The 25,566-nt window shown below is 37.6% G+C and overlaps 1 protein-coding gene across 8 annotated transcripts in view; it reads right to left on the bottom strand.

Moving 5' to 3' along the window:
- Nucleotides 1-25,566, bottom strand: part of ptprsa (protein tyrosine phosphatase receptor type Sa) — a 319,426-nt gene that overhangs the window by 33,954 nt on the left and 259,906 nt on the right. For 3 of the 8 annotated variants that reach the window (XM_066696343.1, XM_066696342.1, XM_066696347.1), the window contains 8 exons: nt 24,728-24,818; nt 23,900-24,127; nt 22,690-22,847; nt 21,143-21,255; nt 15,785-15,832; nt 8,480-8,577; nt 4,934-5,057; nt 741-919 (listed from right to left, as the gene is read on the bottom strand). In XM_066696343.1, the coding sequence (XP_066552440.1) occupies nt 741-919; nt 4,934-5,057; nt 8,480-8,577; nt 15,785-15,832; nt 21,143-21,255; nt 22,690-22,847; nt 23,900-24,127; nt 24,728-24,818 (1,039 nt within the window). The remainder of the gene's footprint in view (nt 1-740; nt 920-4,933; nt 5,058-8,479; nt 8,578-15,784; nt 15,833-21,142; nt 21,256-22,689; nt 22,848-23,899; nt 24,128-24,727; nt 24,819-25,566) is intronic. The other 5 variants (XM_066696344.1, XM_066696349.1, XM_066696346.1 and 2 more) reach the window with 3 other exon arrangements.

Raw genomic sequence — 25,566 nt, 5'->3', positions numbered from 1 at the left:
TTAACATTTTATATTTCAGAAGAGGAAAGCCTCCTTAACGAAGTCCTGGTGGTATTCTGAGGTTGTTAATTGGTGATTCCAAATTGGTGTGGACAGGGGAAAATAACTGAAGATCTTAAATGTCAAAATAATCATTCTCTTAGTTTCTTGAGCGTTTGGTAGTTCGGTCATTACCACAGCTCAGTTCTACATTTTGAATATGTAGTCTAGATGGGAAGAATTGTGCAGAGAAAAACAAAACGAAAAAAAGCTGTTAGGATTGCATACAAACAAAACAACTTCCCGTGAGTGATTGGTTATTAATCAAATTGGCAAAATATTTTCCTTCAAGCAGCGTTCCAGCTCGTCTGAAATCCTATGTGCCACAAAATAAAGATTCATTTAATCTCTAATGGTTTGTGTCAGTTTTACATAGATTGATTGAAGGGGACAGGTATTGTTGGAAAGTGCAGGTTTAATGTTTCCCATTGCTTTAATTCAATCCCAGTCAGTCATTTTAATTATATCTGACAAGATCTTAATGCATTCTTCAAAAAAGTCCTCACACTGTTCTCAAGCGCTAAAATGTCTACTTAAATGCCTATTGGCTATAAACTTCATATTTTGATTTTATTTTTTATAAAGTACTTCATCTCTCTATTAAATCATCTGGCTTGCGTGACAAAATATCCACTGAATTCAGCACCTGGAGAAAATGCTGCATGCAGTTCTTCCATGTTAATTTCATTCTTATTTCTTACCCTTGATTTTTCCTCAAGTCTGGTCATCATAACAACAGTAGCAGCTCTCTGTTCCCACACCATCCTCCAGAAGTCTCCGAACGTTTCCGGCAAAGGGCCTTGCGTGGCAATATAGGCATTTTGCTTGCGGTAGCCATCTATGTAGTTGGCATTGATGTAGTCGATTCCGGTGATTCCTACTGGTCAAAACAGAGACGCAGAACTGGTTTAGAAAGTTGTAAAACATTCCCATCTGTATAGGTTATTGCCAGTTGTGGTTCTAGACCATTTGAGCTGGGGGGCCTGGCTGGGGCCAGTTGTAATATTAGGGGGGGCCATACATTTCTGTCACCGGGGCACGGCTCTCCCTGGCCCTCCCTCAGAACCACCCCTGGTTAATGCCAAACATTTCATATTCTAATCAAGGGTGTTTGAGCAGCTTATTAAACTTACAAAAAATAACACAAAAAGAAGGTTGTGGGGGCAGGACTGCAGTAAAGAAGAAAGTTGTATTGTCTACATCAGAACCCGGCTGGCAGAGCTGCTTCCCCCAGTAATGAATATCTTCAATTAGATGGCAGTATATGAATAAAATCAGCTCTGGGGTATCACCATGCACTAAGTACATCTACAAAAGCCTACAGTATGTGTAGAGAAGAACTTTCTGTATATTTCTTCTACTTGAAATGGATAGCTTGAGCTCACACTACCGCTTCCCAGAACTGGCCCTGCATGTGTTTGTAAAAGAGTCATGAAATATCTTTGCACCTGGAAAGAAAGTACCGAAGCACAATTTCATTTTTTGTTTTGAATGGCTTTCCTAGGAACAAATCTGTAGGTCAGACAGAATCAGGGAAATGGACGTTCTTCTTGTACTAACAAATATAATGAAGTGGTCATAGGATACTGATCTGCAGGTGAAATGTCGTGTATAGTAGGGCGCTGACCAAACAAATTGGATTTTTAAAAGGTATAAACAGGCCTTGAAAAGTTCACAAAGATCTATTTACTATATTTAATTTCCCTTTCACATTATAATCAATAATTGACAGTTTTTTTTTAAACATCTTAATTCAGAAATAAAGGGTGAAGCTACGTAAAGCTACTAGTAATCAAGCTTTCTCCATACAACTGTTCATTGGAAAATTGATTCACACTTTTACATCAGTAGGGGCCTATGCTTTTATTTTACCCTTTAACTTGTGTGGCTCATGCAGAGCAAAATATTTCCAACTGTTCTTGAATATTATAATAAAAGTTTAACCCCTAAGCAATAGTAAAGCATTTGTTTTGCATTTGCATTGGAAAAGTTAAAAACTTCTACATTGTTAATTCCATCCTTTGTAAAACAAAATTTGAATTGGCATTTATTTTTTTCCTATTTATTTCTTCCAGATTCATAATTCATAATTATGAACAAACTCCGGCTCACTGCTAAAACCCTCATATCTAACACAGGAAACAAAGGAAACAGACGCATGACCTCTGAAATGTGAACTCTGGCAGGCCAGCTGCTTCTTTTCACACTAAGGGGAAAAGTAAGTTTTCAAGAAATGGTCTCTATTATCACTGGTATTGATTTATACTAATTGTTTTCAGGCTCAGTGGGGTTACAGTGGCTATAGGAAGCATTCACCTAGTACAAGCAACAAAACTGGTAAAATGGACCAATATATTACATATGTTATATATTATTGAAATTGCCATCTCACGCATGACTGAAACAACTGGGCAATAATAATTATATATAATACAGTATAAGTTTGTCTTCTAGTCTTAGTCTTCTACTCCCCTTCCTCTCCAAGACTCTCGAGCGCGCGGTCCACCGTCAGCTCTTGGACTTTCAGTCCCAACACAAAGATTCTTCCTGAGCAACATACGCTGGATCCGTCCCTTCCTCACCGACTACTCGACTCAGCTACTCGTCCAGTCACTGGTCCTCTCCCGCCTGGACTACTGCAACTCCCTCCTGTTACATCTATTACATCTTTAATCTAGTCTGCTATTTAAATAGTCAATGTTGTTTCTGGATGAATGGGTTCCCAAGCAAAGTTTGTGTTGAGCTGAGCTGACAGGTGTTTGTCTGATGAAATGCAAAGGGAGAGACACACATCTGCAGCTGGAAGTTAATGTCACCTTACTGCTCTCAAGTCACTTTCTAGTTTTGTTTGATTTGTATTCTTTATGTGCAAAGCACGCATCTCATCTAGAACCTTGCTCTTTGGTGAATTTAGGTAAACCTGCTTAAAATCTAATTTTTGTGGTTATGCAGCTTAAATGCCATTAGGATAAATAATGCCTTCAGGAAAAGTCATGAATGGGCAAGCAAACTGCATTCTGAAATACAGAGTACTTGAAATGGTAACTCCCAAAATGGTCCAATTGACTGGCTTGGCACTAGCATTAAATAACTTCCACAACTTCATCCCAGAATTCTTTTCAAAGCTCATTGGTCTGTATGGTAGTATCTTTGCTTTGAATGCACTACCCAACTGTGGGACCTTCTGGAGACGGGTGCGAGACCACTTTCATTGCACACAGATTGATGCAGCTGTTTGTGTGAATTCTGAAAGCAATTGGTTGTACCTGAGCTTATTTAGGATTGTCATAGCAAAGGGCGTGAATACTTATATAATTAAGACTTCATTTGCATTGAAAGTGTCTAGTAGGTTGTGTAAATCAAAGGAAACACAAATCCCATTTAAACGCATACAAAATTCAGGCTGTAACACTGGGGGTGTGAATATTACCTATAGCCACTGTACATCTCATTACATTTCCAAAACAAAGGCAGTTCAGTTTTACAGAAAGCATGTTTGGTTACACAGAGGTTTTGAAAAATAAGCCACCAGCAGCAGACCTCCTCTCCAGACACTTATTTCTCTGCAGCAATATTTACTGCAGACTGGGGAAGGGCAGTTTGTGTGTGTGTGCGTGTGTGTGTGTGTGTGTGTGTAAGCATGTTTGCTGTTGTGTGTGGGAGAGTGTGTGAACACAAGCAACTAGCTAAAGCCCATTGCTCTGCTGCTCAGTAAAATTGTATGGAGGTTTGTGTCCTAAATCCATCACAGAAATGATCCCCTAAAAGGAAACAGACATTTCAGGTCTGGGCTGTGGCAGGAGAAAGTAGTGATTTAGAGATTTTTCAGAATGTGCTACAAGATGGAATTACTCAGGCCTTGAAGTAAATCAGTCCAAGAGCCTGCAAGCAGCCTTCTCTGGGCTATTCCTCTCCTTCTATGACATGGTGTCAGACAACTGGCATAATAAATCACTGGTAAAGTAGCTTCTTCACTCTTCTGGAGCTTGGAAAAGGGGGGCATTGGCACTAAAAACACTGACACCATTTTGAAGCTCACTCTCCATGTAATTATCCAACCCCAGCAACATTAATAGAGTTAAACACACTCGATTTCAATTAAACAGCAACTTCCACTAAAAGAAGTTCATTCAGATTTAAATTCTTTCTTTATTATCACTAGTATTATTAATATTATGATACATGTACTTAAATTATAAAATAAGAGATATTGTCCATTATATATAGATACTTGAGAAAAATGCTAAACCGTTTTGGTGTTCATTGTGAAGTAGTTACACAACTGTCATTAGAAACTTACACAGTGCTTTTGGTAAAGATAAGTTAGCAATCTGGGAAACTAAAATAACAAATACAGATTCCACGTTCTGAAATGCATTTATTCTTTTAGTCGTACCTAGTTGATCAGAAAAGAATACATCACACTTGACTTACTGCTGCATTTTTTAATGGTGAAATCATTGCACTGTAAAATGAAAATTTTGGAGAAGATTAATTTATGTATGATGTTTTCTTTTCGTTTTTTTTTTCCCCTTCCATTCTGTGATGAATTTTAAAAGTTTGGTTGCAATCAATGAAAAAGAAAAAACTCACTTAGTAGTAGAAGACAGATAGGAATGGCTTTTTCTCTACGGTCACTGAAGCCCATTTGAAGGACAAGTACTGCCTGATTTAGTAATAATAATAAGCCATTTAAAAGCCCTTATCACTATACTGCCAATTCTGGAAATATGAAGTGGGGGGCATGTATGTCACACAATGCAGTGAAAACACCTGTAGTTCTTTTAAAACTCAGCTGGGGAAACTAAACTAAATACAGGGCAATCTTAGACGTGAACTGGCAAACCTACCTCGGTCTCCACGAGTCTCAGAACATGGGCTTTAGCTCACTCACCTTCGATAGGAGCCAGGATGACCCGGGAATGGTCATATGCGATGACATTGGCGTAGCGGTTCTTAGGTTTGTTGACTTCCAGGTTAGACTGCTCCCAGGTGAACTGCTGACCGGGATCAATGGACTGCAAGAAGAGACAGGCAGACATGTTTGTTGTCTCTCTAAAAATCACTTGATGTTTTATGCTTTGTGCAATTTACACAGAAGAAAAGACAAACGTATACAAAAATTAATTGTTTCCATTTGCGTCACTTCCCACGTTTGCATTTTTTTTACACCTTTATCACAAGGTATACATGGCAAGGGCCCATATGAAATTAAATTAACCCAACTGCAAATTCCAGCTTAATCACTTGGTGGAGGATTGTGATTTTTCTAGAAGCTTCTTGTGTCCCTGTGAAAGACCCTGTCACTTCAACACAAATAATTCGCTGTCTAAAAAGGCTAACCATCTTCCATGTTCTATCCCACAATCTCTATGTAACCTGCATCATAAACAAAATTAAATAAAAAGGAATAAAAAGAGGACAGGATATAGAAAGACACTGGAAGTATATCTGTAACAAACTCTTGATGTGTACAGGGACTTACAGTTCAATACCCTACAGCGGGTCATTGAGGACGGGATCTCTAAGTTAGTGATTTTGAGACAATGAGATTAAGCAATGTTTTTTCACATTTTTATGTCGAGATCACAAGACAAATTAGCCTCGGGAGGTTCAAACACAAGAGATTAGCAGTCACGTTGAGAGAGGAGAATTAACAAACTGGTGGGCTCAGGAACCATTAAAGCTGCTGTTTTCGGTTTAAATTGAAAAGTGGCCAGCATAATCAGAGAATTACAATACAGTTCAATTTCAGTTTTGGTTACGCTTGGTTTTTCTGCTTCGTAGCTATTCCTGTATCTATCTATCTATATTTAATGTCTCCTTTATATGAATTAAAAGATCAGGACAGTAAGAATTTTACCAAAACACACTTGTTAAATGATTTAAGCCATAGTGCACTGGATTATCAAAATCATTATTCTGGACAGTGACTGATCACAATAATAATATTGATAAAGGTGGTATCTCCTTCCCCCGGGAATGGCAAATAAAAAAATGTGGGGCTCTCACCAGCGTGACAAATGCTGCTGCATTCTGAATATGAGAATTGTGAATAAATATGCTTCTCTCATGTCAGTGTAATTTACTGCTTTACTTTGATTCAGAGCTTTCTTCCAGGCTAATGTCTTCCCATTTCTAGCCTGCAGAATGCCTTAATTTACCCAGAGCACAGCTGACCCACAGGGAGCCACAGTAAGGGGTTTCATGGATTTGCTTTGCCCACTGTCATTACCTGAAATAATGTGAAATAACAGTGCAGTGTCCTCAACGTTTTTCAGTGTTTTTACTTCCAGTCATAATGCAGGCCTTTCTGAACACTGCTATCTATCTATCTATCTATATCAGTACTGAAAATGAGCTTTCTATGTCTTCCACAATGCTCCTCAGCAACCAATGTCCCCCAGCAGCCCCAACCGAGAACTGCCTGGCCCACTAAAGTCAGCCACTCAGACACATTTACCTCCCCAATGCAGCCAATTAATCAGGAGACCTATGAATGCAGAAGCCACTGCCTCAACTCTGAAAAGGCTCTGGCAAGCAGCAATTTATCAAAGCTTAATCCTTTACTTTGGCCATTTACTTCTCAGGACATATTCAAATGGCAGGCTAAGTAATTACAATTCCCGCCCAGTGCTTGGGTGTCTCCTTATGAATATTTTAAGATATATGTCTCAGTTTCTATTGTTTAAAGTGATGTTAACTGCAAGACTTTATTTAAAAATAAATAAATAAATAAATAACACAGAGTAAACTCACATCAGGATGCATTGTCCAGTCATAACACTGGTCTTCATTTGATCCCACTGATTTCTTCCCCTCACCTATTTAACTGGGAACTTTTTTCATTAAATTCCTTGATTTAGGGAAGAACGAATCAGATAGTGCCTTATGCAAATGAGGGCTGATTTAGCAGAGTTGGGTTTGTAATCAGCGGGTGGCTCATTTATAACCAAGGATAGCTGACAGCAGTTGCAAAATCTTTACAAACCCAATATTTTAAATCGAGACCCCCTGATTGAAACTATCATTACACCCTGTTCAAGAGAAATGTTTATTTCTTTCTCCACAGAACAAGTTACTCCCTCGTGTTCACTGGTAGCATTCCCATCATCCCCTATCAGTATTTAGATGAGTTCACTTTCTACTACATGTAAGCTAAGCCTTACTGTTAATAACCACAACAAGTGGCAAGGACAACAACAGTCAAAATAACAGTCTTATTATGCACAATGTGGCATGTTATACTTTGTCTCACTCTCAGCTCCTCATGACTGACAGTAATCTGTCTCCTCAGCCCCAGGTCACAGCACCACTGTAGTTCATACAGTTGAAATGCAGATTCAAACGCTCTCACGCATCATCTACAAATCCACTCTTCCAAAAGAGATCTGCACACTGTCCAGAACACCAACAGTAATGTATTATTTTTTAATTTGTCTTTTCTTTTTTAGCTTTTCTTGCCTGGAACTGCCAACTGTTACTTAATTTAACTCAATGGTTCAAATGCCTGTGCTTAACCGTGGTGTGCTGTAGGCAGCTGAAACACATCAGCCACCCACTTCTTTAACACTAAGTTCACAACACTAAAAGGAGCTTACAGCATAAAAGTAGTTCTAGCATTGTTGGGCCTGCTCCAGCTCTTACTGATAACAGCACCTTAAATTCTCTTTCTTTCACCTATCCATAAAAACAACAAAAACTGCCCTGTCTCAAAGTGTCTTAAGTGATAATGGGGCCATTTCACTTCCTAAACCAGCATCAAGTTCAATATCGGTTCCCAAAGCCTCCGTAGACATGCAGGCTTGGGTCTGGTATTCAGCAGCCCTGGCTGACAGGCCGTTCTGAAGGTCCAATGGTCTAAATGTCAGCAACAGCTGCTTATGAGGTTATTAGGGTGAACAGTAGGCCTGGCGTTCTGCCTAATTGAATGGGGTTTGTTTTTAAGCATACCCTTGAAGCCCCTACAAGGTTATAAATACAGCATTTCATACCAGTAAATCAATAATTCAAGTCAACGTTTCAGGAAAACGGGGGTGGAAGGAAACTTTGAACTCTCATTATGAAACATTCACCACCTAGATTCTGTATTCACCCCACTTTTTTGTAGCTGTTATTATTTTTTAATCAGAGCTTTTGAGATATACCTCAGGGAGCCAGATCAATAAATGCAACATCCATCACGACCACATCTTTCAACTCTTTCATAGAGTTCATTATTTATAATGCAGTAAATCACTCCATCACTTACTTAGGTCTGGTTACCGAACACTGACATGTTTTTTTGATGGAGGTGGGTTTCAACAAAGCTCTATATATAAAAAAGAAAGATTCTGAACATCCACCAACCTGAATTCCTTCTGGAGACAGGAGGAGCACAGGCAATGGCAAGGCAAGAAATGGCTGGTATACTGGACAAAAACAAAGGAAGGAGATGTACCTCATACTCCTGGGATAGCTTCAAGTTGTCATTGGCTTTTAGGAGCTCAGTGTGTTCCGCCAGGTCAGCGATGGGGATGGGGGGGTGGTTGAGCATGCCTGTAAACACACAGGAAAACCCCGGAGAGAGAGAGAGAGAGAGAGAGAGAGACTGTCAGAGAGGGAAGGATGTGAGGTGACGGACAAGCAAAATTAACAACAAGAGTCAAAGAGAGAGAGAGAGAGAGGCAGAGATAAAAAGAAAAAAAACACATCCACATGGTTCATGAGTGATGTTAGGATACAGGGAATTAGGTCAGGGCTCGAAATTCTCATTCCATTATCCTTTGCCCCTACTGCTATTATTAATATGCATGGGGCTCAGTGCATGACAGGAAGAGGGGAGAGAAAATAAAAAATCTCAAAAAAATCTGGGTGATTGCTTAGGTGTGAAACAAATCTCAAAGCTATTACCATTTTTAGAGAGGCATAGTTGACAAGCCCATAGCATTTTTTTTTTTATGCTGCAAGAAAAATAAATAAAAAAAAATAAATAAAAAATCTCCGTTCTCCAAAGTATTCTAGTGTGCAGCGATGCTAAAATGAGCTATTATTCACCTGCAGCAACCCAGCTAAACAAGGACATGATGACTAACATGGCTGTTCCTTTAAGGAGCAATGGAATACATTTCAGAAAACAGGAAAGAGAAAGAAAATAAAGAAACAACAATGATTGGAAATCAGGAGCACATTCTACCACACTCTTACATTTACACAGGGAAAATATGAAGCATAAATCGAATAATGCAACATAGGTCAATTTTTCACAGGAGGGGTATGCAGCTCTAAATTGAAAATAAGGGGGCACTCACAATCCTGTTTCTTGCCCTCAGTATTCTAGCGAGACATTGTGGTACCTTTTAGAATACTGAACGTGAGGCGCAGGATTAAAAGCAGAGCATTAATAGCTTTCAACTCTTAGTAGCTCAAAGGCAACTTGAAATACAGAGAATGCTTTTCCATCTACCACTAGCTATGTTGTTTGTGATCTGCAGCACTGAATAGTCTGCGGGGACTTTGCACTAAAATGTGTCATTTGTTTGTTTGGACACAAATGAGCAAATTAAGAAATGAATTGATTGTGAACACAGAAGAAGTTAACTTAAGGGTTTGCCTGTGCTATCAATTCTTTATTGGTGTCCTTTTTTAAATGTGAGCAATCTTTCTCTGATATTTAATTTCCCCTAGCTGTAAATCCGCTGTAAGCCTTGGTCTTAGCAGTTACCAAGCAGCTGCACTGAATTTCGAGCCCTGCTCTTAACAACATGACAGTGCGATGCAGTGAGGCGGTGTGGTCTGTTTCAGTGAACCAAGCAAATGCATGGCAAGCAAGCATGACATCATCAGTTTTTAAATTTCATTTTAATTTTCACTTTTGTGTGTATTTTTATTCACTCTTTTTATACCTTTTTAATAATCAATAGTGGGTATTTCAGAATCAACAGAACCAAAAAGAAATAAGAAAAATAAATGCTGTTACATCTGTTTCAGGCTAAATGTCTGGTCAAACATCTCAATCTCAAAATGCAGGAGAGCACAACTGTCAGGGGGAACTGATGACAGGGTTGAGACCACACTCGTATCAGAAAAAAAACAAAAAAACATTGCCACCCAGTAAACCTAACCATAACTGGGACAATGGTGAGCTCACTATTATCAAGTGTGTCAAATAACTTAACTGATTACTTTTGCTCAATGGGATTTCATTGGCTCCACAGTGCTGACAACAATTTGGCCAAAAATAACTCCGGTCAGCTCTGACCACAAATATTTAGCCACACTTGCCAATCATTATAGACGTTTACAGCTATTGAGTGTGCACTGTATTTTCTGACCCAAAGTTATTTGGTATGATTATACCCCCCCCACACAAAAAAAAATGCACAAAAGCAGTATGCCACCACATCTATAGGAGTTCCCAACAAATGTGTCTGACATTGATAAAGCTGAATTTGAAGGTGATTTTGATTTAAATGGCTCAACTACAGAACTATGCTATTTACACCTGTTCAATAATTCAACCAATAGAGATTTTGACATCTTTAACAAGAAACTTATTTATGTTTGTTTGTTTAATTTAATTATTTCTCTTTGATATTCCCCAACTACTGGTTGAATTTTGGTGGCTGAGCAGTCAAAGATAATGAGAAGCAGAATTTTGCATCACATTTTTTGCAATATGAACACTATGGTGTAAGTAGACTGAGAAACTGCTACAGGCATACTATTTTCAAACAGTGGCTATTAGTCAATTACCTTTAATACACTGGAAAGTCATTTAATTAAACAAAACAACTGAATTCCAGTGCTTTTGTGATCAGCATTTCAGATTTAAAATGTATGACTGTGTGATTGTTGTCCCTTTTTACACAATACACTACTGCTTCTGGACAAATCAAGGTCTCTCCCAAATTTGATGGAGATGGAACTGAGCATTCTAAGATTAAATAAAACTTCTGTTAATTTTACGTTGGGTAAAATAAATATGTTTTGTGCAAAATATTCAAGGATTTTCTGTGTAACCTTTTGTTAAATGGATGATATTAGGAGGCAGTTACATGGCACACTGAAGGGGAACAAAAAGCCACAGAATGGCAAATGCAAAACGGAAAAGAGCACTACTAACTAAAAACAATGTCTGAAAGACCACAATGTCAACAGGTTGATTAATAAAAAATGAAGATCGTGTCAAGGTGAACACTGGTCCATTAAAAAAAAGAATAAAAATTGACCTGCACAAATTCAGAAGAAGGACAATTTCTGACTCATTTCCTTTTAAATTCAGCTCCTCTAACAGAGGAAAAATGAGTAAAATCACACGGGTGATAATTTTTGTCAAATACATACCAAGTCAAATATTTATTGAATTCCTCTTTTAAAAAAATAATGGAACAAATTGAGTTTCAAATGTCAGTTGAAGGATTGCCACAGAGCCACTGCACCACGATGGCCCACTCAGCATCACATATCGCACCATGCACTGGTGTAGTCCAGGTCTCAAGTTCTGCCACTGGCTATTTCCAGTTCATTCTCCAGGGGGAACAGTCAGGATGCTCAAATAGCAGAATGTATCCTGCAATACTAGGGGTATCCATGATCGTCAACTCTTAATTGGTTTAGGATTTAAAAACTAAGTTAAAAACAAAACAAAACACCACCTATTCTTCACTTTTTCCCTAATGGGCTGTTATGTAAGAACAGCACAGCTCAAGATTGTTGTAACAAAAAGGATAACGAAATTAATGGCGTGCACTCTACTGCTAATTTGTTTAACATAAGATCTCACTCCAACTAATTGGCCTTTTTCAATTTTGTTCACAGGGCTGAAAATTATATCTGGCCTGAAAATAGCATCCAGAATCACTTAAAAAATAATCATTAATGTAATTGTACATTTAAAAAAATCCCTTGAAATAATACTGCATGTTTTCTCTTCAAACCTTGATATTTACATTTCCAAAAGGAACACCGAATTTATTGCAGATAAATAGCAGAAGCTGTGCCAAATATTTAAGATAGTGATGAAAGAGCAGGACACTAATGATGTGCCAGAATGTATTCTGAACAACACCATTCCTTTCTTTATTTCTTTCTTATATTTGTATTGATATTCATTCTCTGCCCCTTTGTGAATAATAAAAGGGAGTTTTGACAGCAGATACTAAAATATTCCTTGTATTAAGGTCACTTTGTAAGGCTGTGCTGTTTTCTTTCTCTTTTTCTGCTCTTTCAATTATCTAGCCTATCAAATTCAGTCATCATTTTTCCAACATTAAAAACAATCTCTCCTTTGCACCACCATTTTATCAAAATAATAGTTCACTGCAGAAGGGGCACAATTGTGTCATTCTATATACTGAATAACCATTTGTATTGAGCTGCTTCTAAATTATTGTTATTATTTTGTAGCTGTACTTTTGGAAGATAAAGAATATATTAATATAGGAATTCCATGGGTTAAAAGAGAGAATTACAAAATGTGCAGCAATGTGTGCATTCTTATATAAGACTTCTGCCCTCCCCACAAACATGCTCCTTTAACCTGCTTAAAATCAGGTCTCAGCTTCTCATAGTTGGGCGGCTTGTTATTGCAAAACATATTTAAAAACAGATATTAAAAAAATATATATTTCTGCTCCTATAACATCTGAATCCAATAATTTAGCATTTGATTTTAGTCCTCAGGTTGTACATCTGAACATCTGCAGAAACACACTGCACAGTAAACAAATAAAATAAAGGTCAAGAAAGATCAGATGAAATAGCATGCATTTTGTTTGTCAATGTGTGTGTCTGAATGTGAGCATTTTTTTTTTAAACCATGATGTCATTCTTTGCAGAGTTGGACAGTGAGATTATCATGTGAACAACAAAAGAAAAAGATTAATAATAATGTGGTGGCAACAAACCATTAGCAAGCTTGAGAGCTTATTAATCAGGAAATAATCAAGAGTCTCTTTGAAACAGTCTGTATTAGCAGAAAAGGGAGCTTTGTTAATAAATAAATACACAGGGCTGTTTTCACAGACCAACATTATCACTAGTCTTTAACCACCCAGTGATATTGTAAGTAGGGTAGTCCATGACTAGTGATCATCAGGGTGTGTGGAACCAGCTGAGAGTATAACTGATGGGGATCAAACTAGAGATCTGTTTTACTAAAACCCACAGTATTCAATTAACCTTTGCATTTTGTTTCTTCTGCACCAAAGCCATAATTTGGCTTCCCATTTGGGGGGAAGGAACCCACATCATACAAATAATTCACAAAGAAAGGCCCACCATAAAATGAATTAATTATCTAATGAATTAATTACTTGTATTATTGTTATGTAATAATAACAGTTATACAATGTATATATTTACTTATGAAGAGTAACAGCATTAGTACTGAAGGTTTATTTAAGACCAAACATCTACTGTAAGAAATGTTTAATCTCAGATTCTTAAAAAAATAAATCCCATAATTCCCTGGAATATTTTGTATCACGTGGGTTACTCCTTTAATCTTGAATGTGCAAATGTAGAATTCAGATAAAGGTGAAGACATGTTTAGAAAAGTAATTTTAAATATGTGCTGAATCTCCTGTGAGTTGAAGACTACATCGTTGAATGTTAATCATGTCAAAGTCTCAAATGATGGATTATATACTTCCACAGGTCTAACATGTATAAATGCAATTACCCATTGGTGCCCTATTGGTTATACTAGTGGGGCCCAGCTCTGGTCCTAGAGCACCACAGTTCAGAACGGTGTTATACAGTTTATAACCAATAGCAAATTAAGAGTTTGATAATGAGCTAATAAATACAAAAAATAAAATAAAAATAATAAAAGGAAATAAAGAGTTTCTAATAACAAAATAATTACAAACTTATTAAACAATAATTTAAGGATTACATATTTCTTTATATAAACACATAATTATTAAATAATTACATTCCTGTGATGTAATTAAGATCTCTGTGAACTATGGGAACCCTAGAGTTGGGCAGATGGGCTACATAATTGGTTTTATTACACCAAAGATTTATCTTGACCAGATTATCTAACCAGAGGATACTTTTGTACCATGAAAAGACAGGACTGTTTCAGGATGATCCAAACAAACAAACAAACAAACAAAAGCAATGCAACTCCATCGCTGGCTGGAGCCACCCAATGCTTGACTGGCTATGGAGTCACAGCATTATAAACTCAGGCCTTTCATTCTTTTGCATCGAAATCCATAAGGTAAAAGTACAAATTAAATTTCTCTTTGTATTGTTCCTCCCATCTCCCAACCTGGGATTCAATTTAGCTGCACCGCTTCTTTGTCTGCAAACACTGTTGTAGTTTGTTCATTCTTGGGATGCAATTAGGCATGTCGTTGGCTTATTACATTTTGTTCTCACACGGCAGTCTGCAATGTTTGACTTGAGTAATACCCAGAAATCTTAATATAACACAAGAGTTAATTATAAACTGAGATCTACAATATTTACATTGGAGATTTTTTCATGTTTTCTTTGTCTTAAGAATAAAATTAAAAAGTAAAAAAAAAAGTTAAAATGTAGGAAGAGACATACGTTTGGAATTTCTCTCATCAAAACTGGTGAGCACCAGGTTCAGATTTTAGCATCTTCCTGAGTTGGAGAAATTCTCCAATTAATTTGACATGATATGTTTCTATTTTTCCCCCTTCTCGATTGTTATAATGAGAGTGTTGGATCTTTTCCTGGCTGGACCTTCAAAAAAAAAAAACTGTGCAGATAAAATGTAATATAGACTAACCTGCATAACCCAGCAACTAAATTGATTTTTAGCTCTAGATAAAGACATATCAATGTTGCAGACAGGGGTAATGTACTAACTGTTTGGAGAAAATAAAATATAAGAAACACATGATCAATATATTATGTGCAGGACTTAATCCAGAGCAAGACTATGTTGCCTGTGCATTGCCATAAGGAAATAGCTAACTTTGCATTAACATTAACTATAATTACATTTGAATTAGCACATTCTATTTATCTTTCTATCTTTTCTAATTTCTATTTAACATTTTACTGTTTTTGGTCTATATGGTTTGGTGTATGTTTTCTATGTATGAATTGTTTTTTGGAATTGTTAATTAAAGTGTATTTTAAAACCTAACTGAATCAATCTTTCTATCTATCTACCTCCCTATCTATTACATATAAAAAGTATTATCTAGTACATTGTGTTAGTAGTGCTCAGTGCTATCTTTTGCATGAACAAATTCAAAATATCCTTTTTTTCTTGTTTTACTTAATTGCATACCAAAAAGAAATAAACCAACCTAAACGTTGGTGTTTTCAGAGACCTGTTTTCAAATTCATCAAATTCATTTCACAATCCCAGACAATATTAATTAATAATTAATTGTATAGATACAAATAAATAACTCAATGAAGGGCAAGCATTAAACTGTTGCTTCTATAATTGTTCCTCCATCTCCAGAAAGATCCCATCAGTTCAGCTGAATTGTTTCAGTAGGGGAGGACTCTTGTTAAGAAAATTTGTTTGTTTTACGATATCACAATAGCAGTGGTAGGGAGGTAAAAGCGTGACACCCAGGATAAATGAACAGCCCGTGACAACACAGCAACTCAAAATAAGGAGCAATAACTCAAATAATAGTATTGAGTTGGCAAACAAAAAGAAAAAGTAAATTAAAACAAACAAAAATATAACAAGTGGGGAGGGGGCAATACTAAAAAGTGCAAAAGACAAACACAGGAACTAAAACATATAGGAACTAACTTTCAAAGTCAAAATCGGCTTCACTGAAGGGGCTGCTGAGACCAGAATCTGTGAAAAATAGCAAACATAAAAAAAGAAAGAAAACCTTTTTTTAACGCTGATGGAAAAAAAATAAAAAAATAAAAATTATAACAATAATAGGGGAAACAAACACAAATTAAAGGCCAACATAGTTCTGGATAAAAAACAATTAAACAAAAAACAAACTAACAAATAAAAAACAATACCTCATACACTTAATAGACTTCATGCTCTGCAGCCCCTATTTATCAAAGTTGTTATTTCCACAACTCAGCAGTGTGAGACACCAAACTACACAGCTGTGTTGTTCTCCAAACCACTTCGAAAAAAGTTGTCTTCAACTTCTACCCTTGTTTAGTTTGAGAAGCGCACACTGTTTAGGCAAGACAATTTAAATTCACTGAAAAAAAAGGCAAGAACTTTCATAAACAGGGGCCATTAAATCATTATACTAATTGAATAAACAGATGTTTCAGATTCTGCCTGTTTAAGAAGTGTTTTAGTAGGTTTTGAGAAATCGACACAACAATGGCCTTTATTGCATGGGTCAATATGTTGAAAGGGCACGCATTTCGCACGTGTTCAGCCTGCTGCTGAAATGCATTCAAGTTTTTAAGAACATTTGGTATTTGGTAATGGACAATTTTCATTTCTGTTACATTATGCTATGGCAAGGGTGTTCAGCTCAGCTTATTTCAACAGGAGGCACATGAAACATGTTCAAATCTTTGCTACTTTACAGGTTTCAATACAGAACTTTTGTCTCAATATTCAATTGCTAGCAGTGCTCTGCTTAAAGTCTTTTCTACAAGCACAAGAAAGCATGTGTTTTACCTTTCTTAACTTTTAATAATGACTGTTACATTGTGAATCTGCACCTCGTTCTTGTTTTGGGTGCGAGTACCTTTTTGGTTTCATTTTTTGATTGCATTATTCAACAGGACCCTCCCATGCTTCAAGTCCTTCAGTGAAAAAGGAAGCAACATACTGTGAGTAACATGTTTTTCTCTGCAACTATCGATTTATAGAATTACTCACCTAGACACATTTAGCAATGCTTAAAAAGTTTGTGTTTGAACAGGTGACTTTGTTACCATTTACTGAAGAATGCTATTGTGAGCCAGGCTGTGAGAAAAGACAATGCAACCTGCTGGAATTCACAACATAAGCACATTGGCAGACTGTTATTATCTGGACTGTCAGAACATTTTACAACCTAGGGAAGCATTAAATTGATAGAATTTCTCAACAATAAACTTGGATACAAAGTTCTCTTTCAAAGCTTAGCATATCTATTAGCAGCCTCTCTCTACAGAATTCATGACTTACACTTTTAGTTAAATTTCCCCCGAAGAGGGATGAACCTTTAAAAATGATAATGAGAGGGTGACTGTGAAAGACACACCAGAATGGCGTCACTCAAAGACGAATGGAAAACGGTAGGAAAGGAGGGTGCATGGGCCGAGCATCAGGAACATTTTCTGTGATATATTAGCTTCTGAATGGATTATACTCGCTTACAAGGAGGCATCCTTTCTATCTTTTTGCAAGAACCCCAGCGACAATTGCCCGAGGATAGCAATGGAAATGCTGTCATCTCCCTGAATAATGTGCTGGATTTAATTAGGCGAAAATGAAGAATACATTTATGAATTAATGCCCATTGTTAAGTACAGACTGTAAGCCAAATTTCTTTCTGAGGCCCCGAGGTTAGACATTAAGGTAGCAGGGTGGCACATCAGGCTCATTGTGGCTCCATCTACTAGAGGTAGTTTGGGTTTTATGCATTCTTCCCCCCCCATGTTTTCTTACAAACATTGCAAAGTGCTTCATCATGTTACAGATCAACACTCCTGAAAGGAACCATTCCAATATAATGTGCTATAAAGAGATTCCTGCATGCTTTAAAGTAGAAGGCTCTGCCCCCCGTGTTTTTCATATGGAAGGAAACCAAGCAAAACCCAAACTGCACCTGGAATTGTGTCATCAACTGATAGACCAGGAAATAAAATCGCTTGGTACCTGTTGTCATATTGTCCACCTCAGTGGCTGAAGCAAAAAAAAAAAAAAAGCCAGCATTAATCTTGTAAAACTTTTAGGGCATATTTCAAGTAATGCTTGGAATTTTTTAATAGCTTAAAAAACAGAAAATTGCATTGCATGGTCTCTTAATCGTGCAAGATGTGGGGACCAAATTGAAACAAGATGACCCCTGGTCCTTCTCAGTGTTTTTGCGTGTATTTATATAATTTTATACCGTTTTGGAGTGACAAAGCTAATTAAAGAGGGGCCTAAGTTTTCTGCATAAAGAGGTAATTTATGAATCACGAGGCTGGGTGGATGCCTGCGGGAGTAATAAGCAGCATACTTAAATACACTGTTTAGATCATTAAGACATTTAAGACAAACCCCAGTCTATCAGACACACTGATATTACATGACTAACACTGCAGGGTCTGAAGAGCTGGCATGCAGGGAGGTTGAAGAACTAACGACAATTGGGGCTGTCTTCAGTGAGGAACCCAGCATGAGAACGCAAACGTTGCCACCGCCTGAGAGATCACATTCGCTTGCTTTCGTTCGTTAGCCAGATAGCCTTGAAGCGAACTTCCAGCGAAATAACCGAAATACTCTTTGAGCACAGGTCAGTGAGCAAGCAGGATCCCCGCGGGAAAGAGGGGCTTAAAAAAAAGGATGCAAAAATAACAGGAGAGAAATGATACAAGGTAAACAGAGTGGCATGTAAACACAAAGCACGGATCTATAAATGGTGTCTGGTCAAACTTGCAATTAATTATTTGAAATATGCCAAAGCCACAGTCAGAGAAAGCGGATATCGAACAGACATTGAGATATAATATTATATGTAAATTTTTCGAAGGCTTTACAAAAAAAACAAAGCATAAGGGAAGTTCAAACGGAGTGGATACAATTTGATCATTGTAACCACATCCTTGGATCACTTAGTTATTAATGGACACCAGATGAGCACGATGGGTCGAATGGCCTCCTCTCGATTGGACACTTTCTTATGTTCTTATGTTAGTGTTGATCAGATGCAACATAAATTGTAAATTGTAAAGCAGTCGATAATTTAAAAGGAATAATAAGATGCATTTTTAAAAGGATGATGTTTTCTTATGTTTAAATTTGCAAATCATTAAACGGAATAGGCCTGTCATTTATTTTTACTTAATTTCGAATTCTTCTCCGGTGTTGGATATTTTACATGGCCTAATGTGATCATCTTTGCTGCACCATCCCTGTAGAGTAATTGTGGAACTCTTTTCAAGTGACTTGTCTCTTGAAATTACTGGTTTTGATTGATTGCCTGTGGTACAAAGATGGATGGGTGGTACATACAGTGGAAAGCAACTGACAAACAGAGTTAGCAAAGCAAATTAGACACCCTGGGTCCAGGAATCAGTGGGAGATTGTCAATGGGAGGTTGGAGGTCAAAGTAAAGTGCGAAGTAATGAAGAAGAATATATCATGTGTCAAGTCTGCAGAAGATGATTAAGTGGATATCGGAAAGAAAAAAAAAAAAATCGGAATATATAAATTACAGGATAAGGGGCAGAAATAACTGCAATGAAAATTCACTGTGGGGAAGAACTTGAGACCTTAAGAAAACACAAGAATCCGCCTGATAAACTGAGCTACTGTACTACATGAATGCCTACATTACAGAAGTTGAGGATATTTTATATTTTTCTCTACAAAAAAAAAAAAAAAAAAACATTGTACAGAACTTTTTTCCATCAGTGGAACAGAAAGGTTGTCTTGTGATGTTTTGGGAAAACGAGTTATGTGGTAATACATTTTTTATCTCGCAAGGCAGCTTTGCTGGGATTTCTTTTATGTTACAAATTACAATGCAGTACCCAAAACGCACACAACCCTACTCTATTGTACCTCGACCTTAGAAGATCTCAAAACCCCAGTGGGACTGCGTGGGACACAACATCATCTCTCTCATTAATGATTGTAATCTAGGGCATCCTTTATAAATTTAACCCCAGTGTCTTCGATGAATTAGATGCATGTTAACAAAAAACATTTAATTCTCGCATCATTTATTCTCTTTTTTGATCCGTTTCTCTTCCTTTCAGTGTTATTGTCATGGTGTTGAACTGCTGTGGCCTCCTGCAAACGCTAAGTTCACAAGGTTGTCTAGTAATGTAAAGCTATTGCCAAGCAGGAACTGTTACCCTGGGTAATGACATACAACTTACAAGGGCATCAATAGACAACAGATTTCTAACGAAGAAATCTTTAAAAGAACATCTTCCTTGGAATGACAAACCACACAGAAGAGGAACTAGAACAAGGTCACGTTTTTGTGATTTTGCAAAAGAGGACTTGATTCCAGTCACACAAAATGTCCAAAGCTGAAACTAGTAAACAGCTGAAATATAGTGGGGGAGAGGACAATTACAATGTTTAACCTTTATAAGTCAATTCCTTAATCCAAAATGGGAATGCATGTACTTGGAGAAATAAAAGGCACAAGAAGACAGTGTTATTTATAATACAATATATAAATAAAACACTCACAGATATATTAAGTATTTTGGTCTAGCAAGTGGTGGAATTTAACATGTAGATGCTGTAAATGATAAACTGCTTCTGGCTGATAGAGTTATTCTTAAACCCTTTCCGCTTTGTATTTTTACTGAGGTTACTCTGCTTAATTGCAGTGAAGCCATCAGAGATTTTAACGCTGCAGAGATGCAAGTACTTTTATGGTCAATTCCAGCTGACTACAAAAATAATTATATTTGATGACTGAATCGATCTGGAAAAATGTACTATGTGATCACAGGTTGAACTCATTTTACAAAATCATGGCCAGGATGTTTCAGGAACAGCTTTCCAAAATTGAATAATTTAGAGAAAAAACTTGTATGTGTCAATAGGGTCCTGACAGGTCCTTGTGCTTGTCTTTTAGGTCTCTTATTATTTGTAAAAATCGTTGCCTAATTCCCTCTTCTCCTTAAAAATGTAACATCTTAACATTTTAAAACAGTAATTGGAAAGTTTCTTATGCATCCTGTTGTCTGTAGCAGAACTCCCTATTTATTGTATGTCAAGCCTAAAGGAGGAACATTACCTGCCATTAAACCCATTGTTTTCCTCAACAGAACAGAGCTTCCAATATTCAAAATGTAATTATGACACTACCACAGGATTGCAGCGCATCACATAATAAGGACATCTTTTCCACTTGCTAAGCATGACTGCAAAATATTACCACACTCTTACCAGCTTGACCCAAAGCTCCCACGTTTGCATTTCCTAGCATTTGTGCTGCCCTGTTATGGGCAAAAGTGGTACCTGGTGTCTGGAAGTTGATTCTTCTCATCTCTACGGGATCCGTAGGGTGGTGGGGCGTGATTTCGGCATTGTTCAGGAGACACTTAGTGCGTGGCTCAGACTCCTTCCGTTTGCTGAATGAAAAAAAAAAAAAAAAAAAAACATTGGAGAAAAAAAAGGCATTCATAACATGCCTGTTCATCAGGAAATCTTAAACTCTTGGTTCATTTGCAAATTCCAATGCAAACTGGTCCAGTTTTGTGTGTACAGGTGGATGTGTGTATAATCCCATTTTTAATGTTTGTGCACTGTGCCACCACAATTGATGCTCAAACATGACAAACCACTAAAATCTGTTTTTCCCCTTTCTTTCGGTCTTTCTATGTTTGTGGCTGCCAAGACAGTACAATGTGTGCACATACGACATGGGCCAACCTTTTCTGTGATGTACTTTTTATACCCTCCTAATATACCCTCAGCAGAAACTGAAGTTATAGCATCATAGGGAGGACTAATGCAGCTCTCAGGGATAATACTCTGGACTCATAGGTGCTTGATGATCAACAGAGGTAGCTGTTGAGCAGCAAGCAAAGGAAATCCTGGAAGTCCTTGGTTAATGGTGCACTCCCCAGTGGGGAATCCTTGTCACAGACGGGTATAATATAGCCCAAAATCAAAGCTGTGATAGTGGGAGTACAGGAGCCAACCTGCACTCTAAATAGAGCTTTTATTGGTTGAGCCACTCAGGAGCTTCAAAACACAATTAGTTAAAGCTGCATTAGCAATTTGAGTCTCTGCCAAATCCAATACTGCCTAAAGTGGAGTCTAGGAAGTGTTCTGTACAGAGAAAATGACATTTGTTAGCAGAATAACAGTTTCTGGTCAAAGGACACTGCTTTTTCTGCTGCCATTTCAGAACCAGTGTAGAAATGCATAGTGTATGTACACAAATATATTGTATGAAGCAGTACTATGATGTATAGCTGAACCTTACCTGTCGGGTTTGCTGTTTCCAAAGAAAGCAATGGAATAAAAAAGGGGGGGAAACACAGAAAGGGAAGAAAATCAATAAAGATAATTTGAATTCACAAAGCAGCTGTCTAGTCCTAGATAAAGCTTATCTGCATTAGGAACAGACAGTTGAAGTTTGCTTGGAAACCCAGGGGGGAGACGAATGGATCCTGTCTAGGTACTCTGGGGCCAGGCAATGTCAGGGCCAAGGGCAGGTGGAGGAAATACAATGAGCTGAGCTGCAACTGAGACCCAAGGAGATTGAGGTAAATTGCCCCTCTTGTCTAAATAGGTGCAGTCCAGTAAAATTAAGATCATGTTATTAAGGAATAACATATTAAGCATGTTTATTTCTGTATAAATGCTTTTTATATAGATCTCAAAATATATAAATTGACATGTGTACCTTTGTTAGTGCCAGTGTGAAAATGGTTTCTCACTATAAAGAAAAGTACAGCACTCTATACAGGAAAAAAAGGGCCCAAAGTGCATTCCAAAGTGGAATCACCAGTTGAGTGTTTTAAGCCTTTTAGCCACTCAGACAGCTTTGTACTTACTTCTTGTAGAGCAGGATGGCGATGACAATACAGATGATGAAGACCACGGCCAACACAGGTCCCACCACCCAAATCAGCCCATCTCCATTGTCCATGGGCTGGGGGTGCACTTCTGGAGCGGTCACTGTGTCCGTGTATGGGCTGGCGGCAAACATTTTCTACAAGCACACAAGCACATATCCAGTGTTTAGATGCATCTATAATCAACAAAATGGCCACCAGTTGTCAATGCTCCTTTTCTTGTGTAAATTGTGGTGAACTCACATACCATGACCCTGTGAAAAACAACTGACAGATTATTTCAAAATTAGTGTTATTCTAAATCAGATCATCAGCCCCTTTGTTAGGTTTTTAGTGCTGTACGCTCACTATTAGCATACTATAGTCATTCAAGTGGACATCTGCTATAAACACTTTAATGAGAACCAAACACTTATTTAAACACTATAAATACAGAAGCAGCAGGTGTGTTTCCCCTTTTGTACCCAAACTGATATGTCCAGGAACAATTTAAAGTACTGTACCCCATTCTTGAACAAATGTAGGACAGCGACTGGTATCTCTGATCTTATCATGAGGAAAAATCTCCATGATTTCATAATACACTGAATTGAAATGGAGAAAATAAATTTGGTGTCAATCCCAGGGAGAGTGAAGCCTTTTTTGAGGTTCAAGGTCAAAGACTCTCTGGTAAAGTTTGCTCCATCAAATTCTGTTATTGCTCAGCCAAGTCTGTGAAGCCACCAGGGACTCCAAGCCACAGTCCACCAGTGTAACATCTCATACCTCTGGTTGACAGGCTTTTTACAAGTTTAATCCCTTGGAGATCCTCTCAGGGCATTGCCTTTTCTCTTCAGCTTTTACTATCTCAAAAAAAGAACCAACACATTTCTCTTCCTGCTATTCTCCTTTCCTCAAGCCGCTGAAAACCTGCCACCCTTTCCTTTCCTCTCTCCTCACCCCGTTGCCTCAATTATTGGCTGAACAGCAGATAATCGCTTTGTTCATACGCATACAACCTGCTGTTTACTTGGTCCTACTGAAGCTGATCATAAAAGGTAAAGTGCACAAATAAACCACAGGCAAGAGACTACATAAGCAATTCATATATAAAGAGATCAACATATTTCCTTGAATCTACACAGACACAAATGCATTATTAATTACGAACTGGCAATGTTGGAACAAACGCGGGGTGAATTGTGCTCACCACTGTGGTCACATTAAGCTCTGCCAGAAGGAAGAAGACATATTCCTGTCCAGGCTCCAGGGCTCTGTTTTCATAGCCATTGTAATCCATCTGGTTTCCTACTGTGAAGTAGGAGGGAAGTGATGTGGGCTTGAAGCAGGCGGCAATGTAGGGCTTCTGAATGTCAAGCTGTCGAAGATGCCGCATGCTCCGCCTGTGTCGCTGGCGCTGGTTGATGTCCTTAAGGAGCTGAACGACAGAGAGAAGAATGAAGGGAGGCTATTCTGCTCAGTCCTGTTGTAAACAATTGCCTCTAAAATTAAATTAATCTGGCTTTACAGCCAAAATGAGGCAAAGGAGGAAATGCCATAAATGTTAAGCTAAGAAAACATATTTTAATCTATTCTAGACTTACCATTTTCTTTATATAAATATACACATTCTACAGACATTTCTACATAAATATGTACATTATGTATGTAAATATGTATATTATTTAAAATCATGTATTAATGTCAGTGCCACCCTGTTCAAAAACATATAATGATATTAACAAAATAATCTGTTAAGGGGTTCACCATTACATAAAAAGGGAGGATAATGTCAGGAGCATATTGGTTTCATCTCTTGCATGCACACTATGCTGGGTGGTAACTCAGAATTAAGGCAATGCTGTTAATTTTGAATGCAAAGGCCAAGTGACACTGATCCATCACTGCCAAGTACTGCCAATGAGATTGGTCTTCCTGCTGTATGACTTGCTTTTCATTTTACAAACATGGTGATATGTCATTGGCCCCCGCTACAATAACCAGCTAAACCCTGTTATCCAGCTGCAAGTATACCCACCTCTTCAAGATCCATTTCATCTGGGTTTTTCCAGTGCCTGACAATCAGCCCACGCACTTTCTTCAAGGGGACAACTACCACATAGACATTCCTGCAAAAGAGCAATGTTGGGTCACCATCACACCTATTCATTTTAAAATCAACTTCAATGATGAAAACATACCATGGGACAGAACCGAGATCCCAGTGATTGACCCAATACAAATAGTTGAAGGTACTAGCAGAAACCTACCAGAATGTTTCAAGCAGAACCCATGCAACTGGTTACTTGTTTATTAATGCATAACTGAACTGAGTGAAAACAAGGAGCAAGACATTACTCTTAGTTTTCTGTAGGAGCAAGACATTACTCTTAGTTTTCTGTATATCTGTCTATTTTATGTTTAAAGGGCCCATATGGTACAGATATATATGTTTAATAGATAGTAGAAATGTGTGATCTGTATATTTTTCATATGCCTAAATTGGCCTCTTATTTTATGAAAAATCTAAACCTGATATTTGTCATCCCCTTTGCTATAACACTCCTAAATATGCTCAGGTACAACCATTTCGCTTCAGAATTAACACAATAAGATGAATGGAGTCCATCTATGTCCGATAAAAGTAATGACTATGTTTAAAGAATGAATACACCCGTCTCTGTAAGGTCCCACAGTTGGATAGTGCATTAAAAGCAAAGATACTACCATGAAGATCAACAAGCTTTCAAAACAACTCTGGGATAAATTTGTGGCAAGGCACAGATCAGGGGAGGGGTATAAAAGATTTCAAAGGTATTGAATATCAAGTCAATCATTAAGAAGTGGAAGGTATACAGCACCACCCAGAGCAGGCCA

The sequence above is a fragment of the Amia ocellicauda genome, chromosome 22, assembly GCF_036373705.1.
Source record: "Amia ocellicauda isolate fAmiCal2 chromosome 22, fAmiCal2.hap1, whole genome shotgun sequence".
In the NCBI taxonomy this organism is placed as follows: domain Eukaryota; kingdom Metazoa; phylum Chordata; class Actinopteri; order Amiiformes; family Amiidae; genus Amia; species Amia ocellicauda.
Note: the sequence above shows the minus strand (reverse complement) of the source record. Positions and strands in the feature narration are given on the sequence as shown.